General features: G+C 34.3%; 1 protein-coding gene and 1 pseudogene across 2 annotated transcripts; one reads left to right on the top strand and one right to left on the bottom strand.

The window, feature by feature from the left end:
• Positions 1-1,907: 1,907 nt before the first annotated feature.
• On the top strand, positions 1,908-14,616 carry LOC107032142 ((DL)-glycerol-3-phosphatase 2). Of its 2 annotated transcripts, none has more exons than XM_015233718.2 (6): positions 1,908-2,085; positions 3,886-4,110; positions 10,973-11,033; positions 11,185-11,332; positions 12,864-12,943; positions 14,005-14,142. In XM_015233718.2, exons 1-6 carry the CDS (start codon positions 2,001-2,003, stop codon positions 14,060-14,062), a joined length of 657 nt encoding a protein of 218 aa, XP_015089204.1. In that variant the 5' UTR covers positions 1,908-2,000; the 3' UTR covers positions 14,063-14,142. The 2 variants fall into 2 exon arrangements, with proteins under 2 accessions (XP_015089204.1, XP_015089203.1); XM_015233717.2 differs by lacking the exon at positions 14,005-14,142 and adding an exon at positions 14,227-14,616 and having other exon boundaries at positions 1,909-2,085.
• On the bottom strand, positions 6,550-9,458 carry LOC114074182 (annotated as a pseudogene).
• Positions 14,617-17,549: the final 2,933 nt, after the last annotated feature.

Genomic DNA, 17,549 nt, shown 5'->3' with positions numbered 1-17,549 from the left:
GGAAGCTGTGAAGTGGATACTCAGGTATCTTAGAAGAAGCTCAGATGAATGCTTGTGTTTTGGAGCATCAAATTCAATCTTGAAAGGCTATACAGATTCTGATATGGCAGGCGACCTTGATAACAGAAAATCCACTACTGGATATTTGGTTACTTTTTCAGGGGGAGCTATATCATGACAATCAAAGTTGTAGAAGTGTGTTGCACCATCTACAATTGAAGCTGAGTATATTGCGGGTACTGAAGCCGGCAAGGAGATGATATGGCTAAAGCGATTTCTTCAAGAGCTTGTTTGAGTCAAATGGAGTATATTGTCTATTTGACAGCCAGAGTGCAATAGACTTGAGCAAGAACTCCATGTACCATGCAACAACAAAACACATCGCGTCAAATATTATTGGATTCGTGAGAAAGTGGAGAGTGAATCATTTCACGTCAAAAAGAATCACACAAGTGAAAATCCTGCAGATATGCTGACCAAGACGATACCGAAAGACAAGTTTGAGTTATGCAAAGAACTTGTGGGTATGAGCTCTCTCTAAAGAAGATGAAGATACCTTCTTCCAGTAAATGAGACTGGAGGGGGAGATTTGTTGAATTCATTCATTTTTTAGTCAACTTTAGCTATTTAATTGCTACATGCAATTGTTAAAAAAGAATAGTAATTGGAGTTGAAAATAAAAGATTTAGTGATTGACAAATTGGTAAGATTTGCAACCATTTTTGATTTTGCTATATTTACGTATGTCATTAGTGACATAAACATGGTTTTATCGTTCTATAAATAGAGCATTCTTGCTCATTTGTAGAACACACCAAATTAGAGAGAAAAATCATTTTGAGAGCAAAGTGAGGTATTCCATAGACTATACAAGAAAAATAGTCTGTGAAGAAAAATAGAGTGTGAGCGATATATTATTAAGGTGGAAACCAAAACAGTGTTGTTCTTTTTGAGTGTGTAGTAGTCACTTTGAGTATTGTATTCGTGACTACAACGTGTAAAATTCTTACTATAATGATATCAGTTGCTCCTCTTGGCTCGTGATTTTTTTTTATTTAGAAGAATTTTCACGTAAATTCTTGGTGTCATTATTTTCCCATTTTATTTCCATTACTTTTGCCATATATATTTTTGACTATTAAAACAGGAATTTGAAAAATAAATATAAAAAGAGTATGAATAAAAGAAAAATGGGGAAATTTATTGAAGCAATCAAATATTTGTGTGGACTTGATGCTATGACTCTTCATTATCAATTTTTTACGATCAATTATTGCCTTCAAAGCAGGCGACTATACTCATAAAATGATCACAGAAGACTTAAGTATAAAATATTTATGTGAATTGTTAATTTAGTTTCTATTTCTGATTTTCTCAATTATTAACGATGTTTAAAAATATTTTTTACTTGATTAACTGAACTTAACTATATCCCAATATTGTGATATGAGTGAGATATTTCGCCAAGTTTAATCTAAGTCTACTTGAATCTTGACTTTTTATTAAGAGTCACATGCTCCTATAAAAATATTATGAAATATTACACAAGTATAAAAATGATATAATTTCATATCCAAAATAAGTGAAATTTTAATTTTATTTTAAAACACTTTTAGATTTAATAGTTATGTAGCAACTGATTCTATTAAAAAGATTTTTAAAACTAAAATATTTGTATAATTATATAACGTATAATAAGTCAATAATTTATGTATATTTATTCTTGCCTTACGAAAATATTATATACTGCCAATTCAAAAGGAAAAATTAATTAATAAATTATAGTCAATTATAATATTTAAAAAAAACTTATGAGAATATAATGTAGTTAAAAAATTAAACAAGTTTAACTCTTTTTTCTAAATTTTCACTTTTTAATATTTCAATTTATCATGTAGGGGAAAAACAAAATAAAGAATTAAAGAGAAAGGAAAAGGCGCTAAATCTCGATTAAACCCAAAATTAATCTTTCAGATCGCGAGGAGAAGCTTTGTTCAAATATGGCGAATCAAGGCATTGATACTTCATCTGCAAGAAAAGGCTCAATCACTCATGTAATCTTTGACATGGATGGACTTCTTCTAGGTATCAATATGTATAAGATATCACTTGCATTTTGCTCTCCTACTCTCTATCTTTGCTTTAATTTTATTTCGAAAAGCTGAATGAACTGAGAATCCAATGCGTAATGTGCTCGTGAGTAGAGTTTCTGAATGATTGATGTAAACTTGGTATGCAATCGTTTGCTAAAATTGTTCTTTGGATGTTGTTAATTTGATAATTGGGAGTCAAATTCAAAATTTGAGTGTGATGTGTTCTGCCTTTGTTGTTTTTCGGAGGAGATGAATGAGTATGCTAATGGACTATTTATTGAAAATGAAGAGTTAGAATACTTTTAACTTTTAGGATCTGTAAAGATAGGGTGGGGACTTCAGACGGCCACTGAAGTAATTATGCAACAACATTTTCAAAATTTAGAAAATCATTTTGAAGGGTGAAATAGCAGTGCCCAAAAGAAAAATACTGAGTCACTGCTTGAAGGAAGTATCTGATTTGCATTTTGAAGTAGCCTTTGCTAGTGATGCTAAAAGTTGTCAATTATAGTTGATAGGTGAACAAATCCATAATTCTGGTCACTTTAAGTGAGTCCCTGTGGGCTGTGACGATTAGACCATCTCTTTTGGTGTATTCTGTGATGCTTTTCTTTATAGATAGACTATGCCACTCCACATTCCAGTGGAGAGGGTATGATAAGTGTATTCCTCAATCACGTGTACACGTTTGTATGTCTATGTCTTTCTGATGTGACATCACATATCTAGCGCATAAAATGCTCAAAAACTAAGACATTTTTCACCTGTCAAAGAAAACACAGTGCATTTTTTATTATCTTTTTCCCTAATCAAGCGGAATTAAGAGTAAATTACAGAGATTTGGTGGTTCTGAAAACATGTCATTATAGCAGAGAATTCCGTTCTTGACCTTGTTCTGTAAACAATATAAGTTCTTTGACTATATATTCTCCTAATTGGAAAAATCAATAAATTATGTAGGATTGGTGGTTCTAAAGCATGTCACCGTAGCAGAGAATTGCATTCTTTTTGTAGATTATATATTACTTACTGCCTGTACGTGGTTATGATTTTTAGTCAGTGAAAACCTTATACTGGTGTGTGTCTGTAGAGGAAAAATTAGCAATAGGACAGTCGGAGAAAGTTCCTTCCACTGTGCACTGTGTCATCTTTTACGAATTCTTCTTTCTGGAGATGTACAAAACTACAATCAACTCTTATACCTAAGACAGTTTGTTGTGCTCACTAATCTAGTTCACTCTTTATCAACCAAAAAGAAAAGATATCTAGTTCCCTTGTTCTCTCAAAGCAACAGCAAGACCGATGTTGATTTATTATAGGGGATCTTAAAGATTTGGAAATGATCCATGGACTGGTCCATTTGAATTTTGTGTGACATTATTTAGTTTTTTACTTAAGGTGTTCTCTTATTCGGATTTCCTATTGCTACCCAAGTTATCTAACTTAAAGAACCACAAAATTCATACAGCCACATCTTTTATGCCTTTTTGTGTATACCTATGTGGTTTGACCACAGCAGACATTATTTGATATGTACTTATCCCATCACCTGATATATTAAGACACTGCAGTCTGAAAATAAAAGAACTTCTAAGGATGGAAGCAAATAAGTAACCGTAAGAAGGTGTGAGGGTAGATTGTTAACATAAGGGATCAAAGGGCAGATTCATATATACCAGGCCTTTCCCGTTTGTTATATTCTATTGGAAAGAAACAAGTGAATCTTTGTGTGGTCAAATAGATGCTACTTGAAGACAAATGTTGGTTGACTGGCTTCTTCTTTTGTTATCAGACACCGAGAAATTCTATACGGAGGTCCAGGAGATTATACTTGCTAGGTATAATAAGACTTTTGATTGGTCACTCAAGGCAAAGATGATGGGGAAGAAGGCAATAGAGGCTGCCAGGGTCTTTGTTGAAGAGACAGGAATAAGCGATTCACTTACAGCCGAAGATTTTCTGGTAGAGAGAGAGGAGATGTTGCAGAAAATGTTCCCCACAAGCGACCTCATGCCAGGTACAATTTTAATAAGCACAAGAGAGGATACTTTTGTTTATTCATTTTTCAAGTTTCAGCTTTCTTACCCTTCCTCAGTTCTGTTCATAAGAGGAACAGACATTTGAACATGTAAAACTTATGGAATTGACTATTTATCTTAAATGGCAAAAATTTGTGGATCTTGATCAAATATTCAAATCGATTTCTTCACTTCCTATATAACCTTCTTGACTGAAGACGTAACTGTAGTCTGTACTATATATGATTTCCCTCTAAAAGAGAGTTCTGATTTTCATATTATATACACGGATAGACATTGTAACGTTAAAATAATATACATATATATAAATATTATGCATTTACCTCCCATATAGGCATCCAAATAGGACTGAGCCCTTTGTCAGGCTATTGTTTCCTCAAAATTATGAAGTAAGACATCAGTTTCTCCACAATATCATTATTTCTGGTTGTATGATGAATTTTAGGGCCAGAAAAAATTGTGATCAATCATACTACTTTTTACCTATTACTTTCCGTATTGGAGCATTCAACTCCCACATATACTTTTACCTTTATAACTTGTGCCAAAAGCACGGGTGAAGTTTAATTGATCCAGTAGATGTTGAATTTAATTCTGGATAGTCTTAAATAGACATGAAGGGACAGGTGGAACATTTTCTGTTATATCTGGTAATCTTTTCAATATTCAAGTTGGATTCTATACTTCCTATTTATGAAAAAAGAAAGAGCGGTGAAGGTGGTGGATATGTTTTCATGAATCTCTGTTGAAGCAATATCTTATCCTTCAACATTCCAAATTTTGCTGAGGAAGTACCAGTTATTAAGGATGAGATACCCATATTGAATGAACATACACAAGCTGCTAATGGGGTTTCAATCCTTACTCTTTATCTCCATCTTTTCCTGCTAATAGGGCCTAGCTTATACACATTTTACAAAGAACTACCAACAGAGGATAACTTAACTGGTTTGATTCTTAAAGTTTTTGAGAGGCTTTTCTTTACTTGATGGAAATAGCTCAGTTTTCTTTCTTCACCCAAAGTACAACCAGGGACACATAATCTCTACTTCTCTAGATGCATAATAAAAGGTTCCTCCATAACATTTATGATATATTTTTCATATTAAAGCCTTGAGACTGTCCCTGGGGATGGCCTAGTTGTTGAGAGCCAGAGTAACAACCGTGATCAATTAATATTCGTATCTCATCAGAGGCAACCCTTGTTGAAACTTCCAATTTGTCTATGTTTTGGTCGGTAGAGTTATCAGGCACCTGTGCAAGTGGGAGATAATAGGTACCAAAGGAATTTTAGTTAAGGTGTACTGCAAGCTAGCCTCAACAGAGTTTTGATAAAAAAAAGTTAAAACCTTGAAACTTGAGAAAAGAAAAACTCATTTTTAAGTGATTTTGGACCATATAATTTCCTAGATATCGAGGAAAACACCTTCAGTACCCTCTTGTGGTATACACTTCAGAGTTGGAAAACCTTTTGCTGCGAACATGAGAAATGATTTTCAGAGGTTTCTTTTTGCTCCTACCATTGCATTGGTAAATGATTAGTTTGACTTTTCATTATGTGTATTCTGCATCTTTTTAACTCGTTGCAATAGTTTCACCATTTGAGAGTTCACTATGCATAAAGATTGAAATGAACAAGTCAATATGTAGCATGTATATGCTAATTTTCATACTTAATATCCACTCTACCTTAGAAACAACTGTTCTATACTTACATTACCAGATGCACAGAACTTGATAACATAATTATCCAAGATGGGTTACCTATCAACTTGACAATCTCTTGCAAGAATTACAACATGATCATAAATCTTCTTCCTTATTCTCTTTACATGTGAATTCTATCCAACAACTTCTTGAATAATATGTTTTCAAGTTCTTGCATCCAGTAATTTTAGGGTGTGTTTGGTATGAAGGAAAATGTTTTCCATGGAAATTGTTTCCCTATAAAATGTTTTCTAGGAAAACAAGTTGATTTCTAACTTGTTTTCTTATGTTTGGTTAGTGAGTGGAAAACATTTTCCGGAAAACAATTTCTAGTGTTTGGTTGGCGAGTGAGGAATTTTTTTAGGAAAATAATTTTCTATGCTCTTTCACCCCCAACCCCCTCCCAACTAGATCTTGATATTTTTCTATTATTTCTACACAAACTATGAAATACTAATCCTTTAAAATAAGATCTCTAATTTTGCAATGAATATAAGATATTTTATGTATCGAACTGTCGTTTTAATCAAAAAATAACTTGAAAACAGCGTACCATACATTAGTACATACTTTTAGCTAACACTATACTATACAGTGAGCCTTGAAGTTTTTCACATTATTGTGCACAATTGCTCATCTCTGTACACCACACACATATCAAACAGTAAGTTGTACAAACATATCATAATAATATAATTGTGAATACTTAGTTCAATAACACCATTAAATCAACAAACTAACAATTTGTAAACATGTAAAACAACTTTGTCTCAAGCACACAAATCAAATTCAAGCAAAAAGATATCAAGTCCTCTAATAATAGTAGTACTATATAGAGGTCTTTCTATTCACTTATATATTCTATTTATGTAGTCGCTTGAACCTTTCCAACCAAACCTTACGAAGATTTTGATTTTAAGCCATGAATCCCTAGCTAAAGTATCACTTTGTACCAAATAGTCAAAAGCATCCCCTAAGAATTCTTCCCCATAACCTTCAATTGCCATAACTTCTTCATACAACCTTGTAACATCGAATCGGCTATCAGCTATCTTACTTATTGCCGCTGCCACTTCTCCAAGTTTTGTTGAAATATCACCGACCACATCTTGCACATCAGAAGGATGATTTCTTTTACGATTTGACTTGACTTGAGAAGTTTTACTCACATCTTGCTCTCCATTCTCCTTAGATGGTCCTTCAATCTCATCTTCATTACCTTTCTCTGAACTATAATCCAAGCCTATATCTTCAAATGACTTAGCACAATCACCCTAGCTCCATCATTCCCACAGACAAGAGACATTTCTTCAAACATATAAATCTTCTTGTTGATGAACTTATCATGACTAGGATGCGCCTACAATATAAATGACAAAAATATGGTATTAAACAAGAGACATCAACATATAACACAATTATAACATAAACTTCATGAAATGGCGAAATATAGAACTAAAACCACCCCCTCTCTCTTTTCTTCTTTTCCTATAAAACTAAAGCCTTAACTCTTTAATTTCTCACAAACAAAAAAACAGAGTTCAAGTCAAAATTAATATCTAAGATATTTCATGAATATCTTGAATATTCATAGAGTTGCATAATCGACGTCAATACTGATAACAACAACCTTACCTGAATATGCATTGCATACACTCTGGGACTGGCAGTAATCATCTTCAAGTTGTCATCCCATCCAAGACCACTGTTGTTTAGTAGAGTTTGCACTATATTCCATGTGCTTCTTAGCGTTTTGAGATGATTCTCCACATGCTTTGGAGAACAGTCCATTCCTAATTGTTCATTAATGGCATTCGAAACACAATTGAATGAGATAACCTTAAACTGATTGGTTGATTTATTTCCCTGCTTCACTTCATCTGCTAAGATCTCCAACATCAAATATTCCATTGGCTTTGACCACCTAAACTGCTTCTCTCCTTTTTTGCCCATTGTTTACTGTTACAGAAAACATTCAAACATAAGAAAGACTCCCCCACTCTCCAAGTTGAGGCTTTTGTTTAAAAATCTGATTCAAACAGCCACTTTTAAACTAGAAATTAACTTTTTTCATGTGAGAAAAGTAATATCACAATATAGGCAGTCACTCATATAACATTCATAAGAAAGTTTACTTTCGTACTTCCAACATAATGTACAAGTAGGGAGCAGGGTGATTAACGTCCATACAAGGAAATGATCACAACCAATTTTTAGAGCAATGAACACAATATTCGGATGATTTTTTAAATCAATTTCAGCAAAGCGACCAGAAAAGAATAAACATTCAACAGGGAAGTCAAAACTTTGAAGTAGACACTACAAAAACATATTACTCCCAATCTAATCCCATAACTGGTAAAACAAATGACTCTTTGACAACAACAGAAGCAAACAATAATGCAAAGAAATCTATGTCTGCTACTATAGCCAATGGTAAAGTAAACAACAATAATGTTAAAAAAACAGCACGATACAGTTCACAAAATCAGGCCATCTAATAATTAAATCAGGAACTTTGACTTGATAGTTATACCTACTCTTTAAGAACATCTAATTCCAGTCAGACATCTTAATACACTAAAGTGTCCTATTCCTCCTATCATAATCGGTAAACATGGCATGAGCAATGGCATCTCTTTTCGACGACCATTCTCTACCTTCTTCACGCCTCTCTCTTTGGGTATGATAGCATTGACTCCCTTGAGAGCTTTGAGTAATTTGAACATTTTGAGGTTGAACTAGTGGTTCCACATCTACTTCTTGAATTATCATGTCGTTAGGCTCCAAATGAATTATGTGATTATGTAAAATGCATGAAGCTAATACCACATCCACTTGAGTTTTAAAGTCCCAAAAGGGTTCATTATCAATTACACGAAATCGTCGCTTGAGAATAGCAAAGGCATGTTCAACTGAGGATCTCAATGATGCATGCTGAAGATTGAATAATTCCTTTTCATTTTGGGGTGGACGATCACTATACTCTTGTAAGTGATAGTGTACTCCATGATAAGGAGGAATGAATCCCTTACGAAATCCATATCCCGCATCTCCAAGATAAAATTATCTAAAAAGTCATGACATAGTTAATTAATATACGTTGTCCACCTAATTTTTTCGATAAACTATTTTAGATTGAATAAGATACCTTGGGGGGATTTGAAACCCATGTGGTCTCTCTAATGCATCATTTTATATGCGAGAGTCATGAGCAGATCCTTCCCAACCAGCTCGTACATACGTGAATTTCAAATTAAAGTTGATGGCAGCCAATACATTTTGTGTTGTTGTGCCTTTTCGACCACGAAATCTACTTTGTTGTTCAATAGGAACGGATGCAAGCACATGTGTGCCATCTATTGCTCCTACATAATTCTATGTACAACTAAGTTAATAATATGTACTATTTTTCATAAAATGATATGTCACTTACAGCAAACCATGGATAATATCGATAGTTGTTCCTTATCTCCGGTTGAATAGTACCATCTGGTGGTTTTATAAGGATAGGGTAGAGCTTCAAAACTGCTTGAAGTACCGTGTGAAAGCATCGATGAATAGATTCGATTGACCTATAGAAGTGTGATCCAATCTTGCGAAATCGTTCAAAAACCAACAATCTCTAAAAATATTAATACTTGTTCTTGAAAAGACGTGTTTTTGCTTGAACTCAACAAAATTGTTTCTTCTAAGAGCATTGCATAGTTCATAAAACACATGCTTGCTCATCCTTATTTGTCCTATACAATAAATATCACTTCCATTCAAAATACTATTCATGTAAAATTCCCTTTCTTGATCTTTATTCCTATAAGGTTATCTAGAAATGCTACTTTGATTTTTATAGGCTACATTAATTGCAACTCCGAAAGCTAAAACAGATGTAGCTACAGCTCCAACTATTGCATCATCTTCATCTTTGTTTGTCATATCCATCTGTTCCAACGACCAATATAACGTAATTGCGTTTATGATATAACAAAGAAAATAACATAATAAGAAAATCTGCCAAGGCTTATAGCAACGTCTGATCAATTTTGAGGAAATCAATATCAAAACCAGCAGAGAATTGAAATGTCTTTCCTCCAAATTACCCAATATAAAGGAAAAAAACAAGAAATTTAAAGGGAATACAAAGAATCCACGAAAGGTAGTTTGAATCCTAATTGCAGCCCATTCTTCCCTAACAGCCTTAAAATCTTTAGGAGGAGCTCTAACCACAGCAGCAACAGCAGCTGTATAAGCATCATTATTCATTGATGAACAATCAGACCCTTCTGACCCAACACCATTTCTCTGTTTCAAACCCTTAACATCACTCCTCCATATCTTCCATTTCTTAACCACAAACTAGAATCTAAAATCCTATTTCAAAAATCTACATATCTGTGAACAGATAACATTACACACACCAAACATACTTGGGTCAAATCCCAGAAAAATATGAAATAATCGAAAGTAATAGGCCACAATTCATAGATTTACCAAAAAATATTGAATCAAATGCATAAATTCACCAAATAAAGTCAAATTCAAACTCATGAGCAAGTATTTCAGCAGAGAAGCAAGTGAAAGATGAATATTTTGAAGAACTTCGCAATCAAAAACGGCACAACTATAATTATTGAAAGCATACTTTCGAATTTCTTACAGAAATATGAATGAGAAGAACAACAATGGAAACCCTAAAGTTGGAGAGGAACAAGCTGGAGAAATAATAGAGAAACAGCCTCCTTCACTACGTTTGAGAGTGGGCAAGGGGATATGCTGAGGGGTGAAATTCGCTTGTTGCGCGTCGTCTTCTTTTCCAGAAAATGATTTCCGCAGATTTGTTACGGAAGTCGTTTCCGCTGATTTTAGGAAAACAAGTCGTTTGGGAAAATGTTTTCCCAACATTTTGTTGCAACCAAACAAAAGAAAATAGGAAAATGTTTTCCAGAAAACATTTTCCCATACCAAACACACCCTTAGTTTAAAACATTTGTTTCTGAAGTAGAGTGGATATTAAGTATGAAGACTAGCATATAAATTCTACATATTGTTCATTTCAGTCTTTTAATTTCATTTAATGCAAAATTGTATTAGCATACATGAATTTCCTGCTTGTTTTAAGTTTTTGTCCTGTTATAGGGGCCAGCCGCTTGATTCATCACCTTCATGAAAATGGGATACCAATTTGTGTTGCTACGGGGTATGTCATCTTCTTTTAGTTTTGTTCACTAGAAAGTTTACCATTTTGGCATAATTAGTATAGCAAGTAGAAGTGTAAAAATTAACATACGCTAAGACAATGTTTCAGAAGTAAGATTCAAAAAGTGAACTAATATAAATGCATTTTTCAGTACTCACACGCGGCACTTTGATTTGAAAACTCAAAGACACAGTGAACTTTTTTCACTAATGCATCATATCGTTCGTGGCGATGATCCAGAAGTTAAACAAGGGAAGCCATCACCTGATATATTCCTTGCAGCTGCGAACAGATTTGAGGTAATTTTCTGATTTTTGTTTCTCTAGATTGTGTATATCCTGAGAGATCTCGCAGCTATGATGCTTATCCTTCTCTTGGTTAGTCTTGTATTGCATATACCTCTCTTAGTATGGTCTAACTGATAATATTACCGACTAGACTTTTCAAATATGCCTGTTTCAGTTGGCTTGGTTCTTATATGAAACTTCAAATAATGTTATTTTCTTAAAAAAAGAAAATTTTCTCTGTGAGCTATTTGTGGTGATGCAGTGATCAAACACATTAGTCATCTTCCAAATGAAAAAGTAAAGTCAATGATTTTTGTTAGGATGTTGCATTGTTTTGCCATCCTGGAAGTTATATATGAATCTGACTCGCTCATATCAATCCAACCCTCCTCCTCTGCATGTTCTACAGTTGTCTTGCCATCTTTAACTTTAACTAATAAAGGTGCTGCACGATATTGTAATATGGGATGTAGTTTGACTTAATACATAGCTTAAGAAAGAAATAAAGACTTTTGAAACTTGTGGTCTAAAATAAGTAATAGATGATTGTGTGGCTATAAATCATTTCATTAAGTGTAAAGTAGGCATTTTAAAGTTTAATTGTTACTAAATATAGAAATTTGTCATTCTTTTTTGAGACTGACTAAAGAGGAAAGCGAGTCATATAAATTGGGACATAGGGAGTATAATATCACTTTTTTGCTCCATTCCCCAATATAACCTAATTAAGTATACGTCAGCATCAAGGCACACAGAGCTGTGCCAGAAAACTGTCAAGCCTGGCCCATCTCGAATCACCGCAACTTGTATTTTCTGGACATTGATGTCAGCGAAGTTAGGTTCACTAGATTAATTTTCTGTCTCTTCCATCTCCATTCACCAATCTTAACCCTGGCAACTTCTATATCAGATGGAAATTCCAAAAGAAATCTTTCATTGATCATTTCAACAACCCCAAGCTTTGGTGCTGCCAGCTTTTTCTGGGAGCATTGCTTGTCTTTTCCTCCTTCCATGGACTTTCACTATCCTTATGTATATAAAAATTTATCTGAAGTTATGTTTGAAAAATATGTATTTTGATTATTCAAAACTCAACATGGGAACTTTTTGGGATAGACAGTGTATTCAAAAGAGAAAAACTGGGTCCCAAGTGATTTTTATATGGTAAAGTATGTTTGAGAAGTTCTCTTTTTAGAAAGGACACTATTTTGGGATAAAATAAAATTGGAAGGTGGGCATTTGATATGAAGCGGAGAATATATAACATCTAAAATTTCTAGGATGTTTTACTACAGAAAGGCAAAATCTGTTCTCAAAATTGTACAGTGAGAGACTACTTTTTCTGAATGTACAAGCCTTTAGAGAAGAAAATGCGAGTTAACACTATTTTGTTACCAAATCTGAGAAAGTTAGGTGTAATTTGTGAAACTAGAATAGAGATCCTTCAGATAATGGAAAAGTAGAAATATGGTCAGTATAGGTAGTCAATTATGAGATATCATGGATGCCTATGAGCTGTATTCTTTATGTTTAATATTGACAGGGTGGAACAGTAGATCCACAGAGGATTCTTGTATTTGAAGATGCACCCTCTGGTGTCCTCGCAGCCAAGAATGCTGGAATGTAAGTCTATTTCCCAAAATTTTAATATGTCGGGTCATATCTTTTTGATTTCTTCTAGTAGAATAACTTGAGAGAACTACATGATTACTTTCCATGATTTTAAGGAGTTCAGATACCAACTCTCCTTGTACTTTCCTGTAAATGCTTGCTCAACTGTATATCCTTAATTTTGTTTTTTTCACTGTATGTTTTTTTGTCTTAGTTATTCCTATGAATATTTTGCTCTCAGTCAGCAGTCTTATGTACTTGACATCCTGTGCAAAAGGTTACACTGATGGGTTTCAACATGTAAATGTAGTTTGCCTTTTATATTTCATCTAGATTTATGTCTCAACAATTTGGCTCTAAGTAGTTGATTAACTCGTAGGTGTTGTTAATCTTTTGAAGATGACATCTAGTAATTGAGAAAGCAATATGATTTTGGACTGGTACTTGGATTCAGAGCACTCATTCAGGATCTTGCTTTTTTCTTCCTCCTAGTTTGGGGTTTTTGTCTTGACTTCAAGAATCTCTTTGAACCTATCAACATAGCAAGTGCTTCCTGCCATTTTAATTTTCTGTCTGATTTTGTAATCTTCTTCAGGATCATTCAATAATCTAAAGATACATAGTACTATTATTCCATCCTCAACTGGCCTCTATTTGCTACTTCACCGGGACCCTGAATTTTCTATGACACCCACACAAGCACCGAGTTTTTGGCTGTAATGGATAGACAATATTCCTTGTTTGGGTTCTTACATATGCAGACCCAAATCTCCTGCTAGTAGTGACCATTAGAGTCCTTGTAACATGGTTCCTTTTTGGTGTTTGCTCTGGTTTCTTGTGTTTTGCTAATAGTTTTCCTGCTTTGTACTATGAGGCTATGTTTTTCCTTAAATATAATTTCTTCAGGTCTGGAATTTTAGCAGTTTTCATGAGTTTTGAACTTGCTCATATTTGTTTGCTACTATTAATTCTGCATATTTTGGGTCATATGAGGCATGATTAAATGCCAATAACATGCTTTAGCTACTAAAATCCCCAAAGTTCTGTTTGTTGATAAGGGTTTCTTTTGGTAGATGTAACACGTATGCCAAGTGGGTCCTGAAGTGGCATGAATATTCTCATTGTCATTGATATAGAAGATCACTTGGTTGCATTTTGGTCTCTTTATTCCCCGTTCATTGCATTAATGTTCTTATGAGAAAAGTGAAGGTACAAACATATAGTTGTCATCGGAATGTATAAAGCTCTATTTGTGCTATCATCTACTGACTTGGGTTTTATGTTACTACATGCAGGTCAGTGGTTATGGTTCCAGATGCAAGGTTGGATAGTCAGTATCACCAAGTCGCTGATCAGGTTTTGAATTCTTTACTTGATTTCAGCCCAGCCGATTGGGGATTGCCTCCATTTGAAAATGCATCAACTAAACTCGATTAGTTTAGTTTGATCATGATCCTAAAGTTCCCAAACAGAGCCTATTATGAATTGAAATTTCAGATTTTGGGGCTTTGCCTCTTGTTGTTATTCATAGAATTTCAGCTTCAATTATTTACTTTAGATACTAAAGGTCTCTTAATGTTGAAATGAAGAAACTATGAATTTGTTGTATTGCAACTCATGTATGCCCGCATGATATTTCTTTTGATATGGTAAACTCCATTCTCCCAAGTGGCCCTTTTTACCTATTAGGTTATCTCTCCCTTGTCATATGGAGTTGCATGTCAAAAGTCTTACGTGTAGTCCTCTACCCATTTAAAATTTCAAGAATCATAAATGCAGTTACGTACATTTTATAATTTCGTGTGCTTTATATGTTGAAAATTAATAAAAAATAAATGATTGTCGTGTAGGAAATCGGGTTGATTCATTTCAAATTTTCAACCCATCTTGAAAAGTATTGTGACTCCTGAATCTAACAAGACTCGTAACATATCAATGACTATTAAGGGAACGAGCATAATACCTATTCTCATGCAGTCTGCCCCCAGTGCTAGATGAGGTACCCTATATTGAGTCAGGTGACTTGCTAAAGTTCTAAGCTGAGCCTGCTTCATCTTGACCTTGCTTACCGTGGATAGGAAGCCCCTCAATTTATGAACGATCTTACCATATCCAAAGCACCCACCAGTACTGGCCATAAATATTCTTGGATGATTTTACCACACTTCTGACAAGGAAAGTGCATCCACTAGAAACACTGTCTTAGAGCACAAGTAGAAGATGGGTTTGGACTTTGAGTATTTTTGACGAACATACCTCTAATTTTTTTTTGTTTTCAAAACAAAAAAATAAAATAAAGTAAAACTTACATAAATGATTATAGTTTGAGCTTTATTAGATTGAAATGACTATAATTATCATATTTAAAAAAATAGCTACTGTTCTAGTTAAAAAATAGCTGAAATACAAAACACGTTTTTTTAATACAAAAATACATTCAAACTAAACTGTAACTGAATAGATATTTTCAGCCCTTAAACCCACTAATTTGGTACTTTAAAATTGTAACTGACCAATACCTTATAGGATTCTGATCAGTTTATAATATCAAAAACGTTCATTCTATCAATATCTTATAGGATTTCTGATCAGTTTAAAATATAAAAAATGTTTATTCTTTCTTCTTTATTTCACGACTGAAACAAAAAAAAATAAATTCATGGCTACTATTTGTGTTTTGATTCGGCATTATGGAAAATGGAGCAATGAGAATTGTTATGTAGAATACAACATTGACGGGATAGTGTTGAAGAAGGAATATGCTTCATATTCTGATTAGTTAATGTGATTTCTGTACAAGTGAACATCGACCTTACAAAAAAGTGTATGAAGATTAAATACACTATTGAAGGTGACGACACGCCATGGAGATACGTAACGACATGGGTGTGCGCGTATATGTTCAGTTGAAAAAGATGAATACTCAAATTGGAGTATATCCCTTGTGTGTTAGTATATTCTTTATTGATATTGTATATTCTGATTCTGGAGAAACTTCTATTGAGGATGATGTCTTGCAACTTGAATACAATCAAGAATTAAATGGTGTGAATGATACATCAGCAATTGTCCCAACGTTTGGCGATCAAACAGTAGATACATTTGATGGTGAAAATAATTTAATAATTACGAACAGATCGCACAAGGAGATAATGGTGGATCAGATATACATGGATAAGTCGACACTGAAGAATGTGATGGAAAAGTATTAAATTCTTGGTGGAGAGGTCAAACTCTATGATTGTGGACTACATTAATAAGTTCAAGCAAAATTGGATCACTACCTTGCTTTTCCTTAACCTCCACTACCAAAGAAGATTCTGCCCCATTCTGAACTGTTACACCACTATCTGATATGCTCATAAGGCGAACTCCTAAACGAGTAAGATTGTGAACATCCTTCACTAGCTCCTTCCTTTCTTCCTCAAACGTGGTCTACACTACCCATAGATAATCTACTAAGAGTATCTGCTACTACATTCGCCTTACCAGGATGATAATGCACACTCATATCATAATCCTTAAGGAACTCAAGCCATCTCCTTCGGCGAAGATTCAACTCTTTCTGGGTGAACACCTACTGAAGGCTCTTATGGTCAGTGAACACATCTACATGAACACCTTACAAGTAGTCTCTCCATATCTTGAGTGCAAACACCACTGCTGCAAGCTCGAGGTCATGAGTTTGATAGTTCTTCTCATGCACCTTAAGCTGTCTAAAAGCATACGCTATAAACTTATCTCACTTCATCAACACACAACCTAGGACAACTCTAGATGCATCACAATAGATTACATAACCATCTGAATCCTCTTGTAGAGTCAAGACATGACCTGTAGTCAATCTATTTTTCAATTCTGCAAAGCTTTTCTCACAATCATCTAAACATTGAAACTTGACCATCTTTTGAGTTAACCTAGTCAATGGTGAGGCTATGGATGAAAATCCTTCCACGAACCATCGATAATACTCCGCTACGCCTAAGAAACTTCTGATATCTGTAGCAGAGGTAGGTCTAGGCCATCGTTTCACTGCTTCTATCTTCTGTGAATCCACTCCGATCCCTTCGCTAGACACAATGTGACCAAGGAAAGCATCAGATTGCAACCAGAACTCACATTTTCTAAACTTAGCGAATAACTGGCGATCCTTAAGAGTCTGTAAAACAATTCTCAAATAACTCGCATATTTCTTCCTCATTCCTAGAGTAAATGAGGATATCATCAATGAAGATGATAACGAACAAGTCCAAGTACTGTTTGAACACTCTGTTCATCAAATCGATGAAAGCTGTAGGAGCATTGGTTAGTCAAAACGACATAACTACAAATTAGTATTGACCATACCGAGTTTTGAAGACTGTTTTCGGAATGTCACTATCTCTGACCCTAAGCTGATGATAACCCGATTGGAGGTCTATCTTTGAGAAGTGACTAGCACCCTAAAGTTGGTCAAACAAGTCATCAATCCTGGGGATAGGATACTTATTCTTGATTATGACCTTGTTCAACTGTCTATAGTCAATGCACATTCTGAGAGAACTATCTTTCTTCTTCACGAACAACACTAGTGCACCCCATGGGGAAATACTAGGTTTGATGAAGCCCTTATCTAGAA

This window comes from Solanum pennellii, chromosome 10 (genome assembly GCF_001406875.1).
Source record: "Solanum pennellii chromosome 10, SPENNV200".
NCBI lineage: Eukaryota > Viridiplantae > Streptophyta > Magnoliopsida > Solanales > Solanaceae > Solanum > Solanum pennellii.
This window is presented reverse-complemented; position numbering and strand designations above follow the sequence as displayed.

Coding starts and splice junctions, on each gene's coding strand:
- LOC107032142 (XM_015233717.2), top strand. CDS start 2,001: ATGGCGAATCAAGGCATTGATACTTCATCTGCAAGAAAAGGCTCAATC. Junction 2,086..3,885: donor CATGGATGGACTTCTTCTAG/GTATCAATATGT, acceptor TTTTGTTATCAG/ACACCGAGAAATTCTATACG. Junction 4,111..10,972: donor CACAAGCGACCTCATGCCAG/GTACAATTTTAA, acceptor GTCCTGTTATAG/GGGCCAGCCGCTTGATTCAT.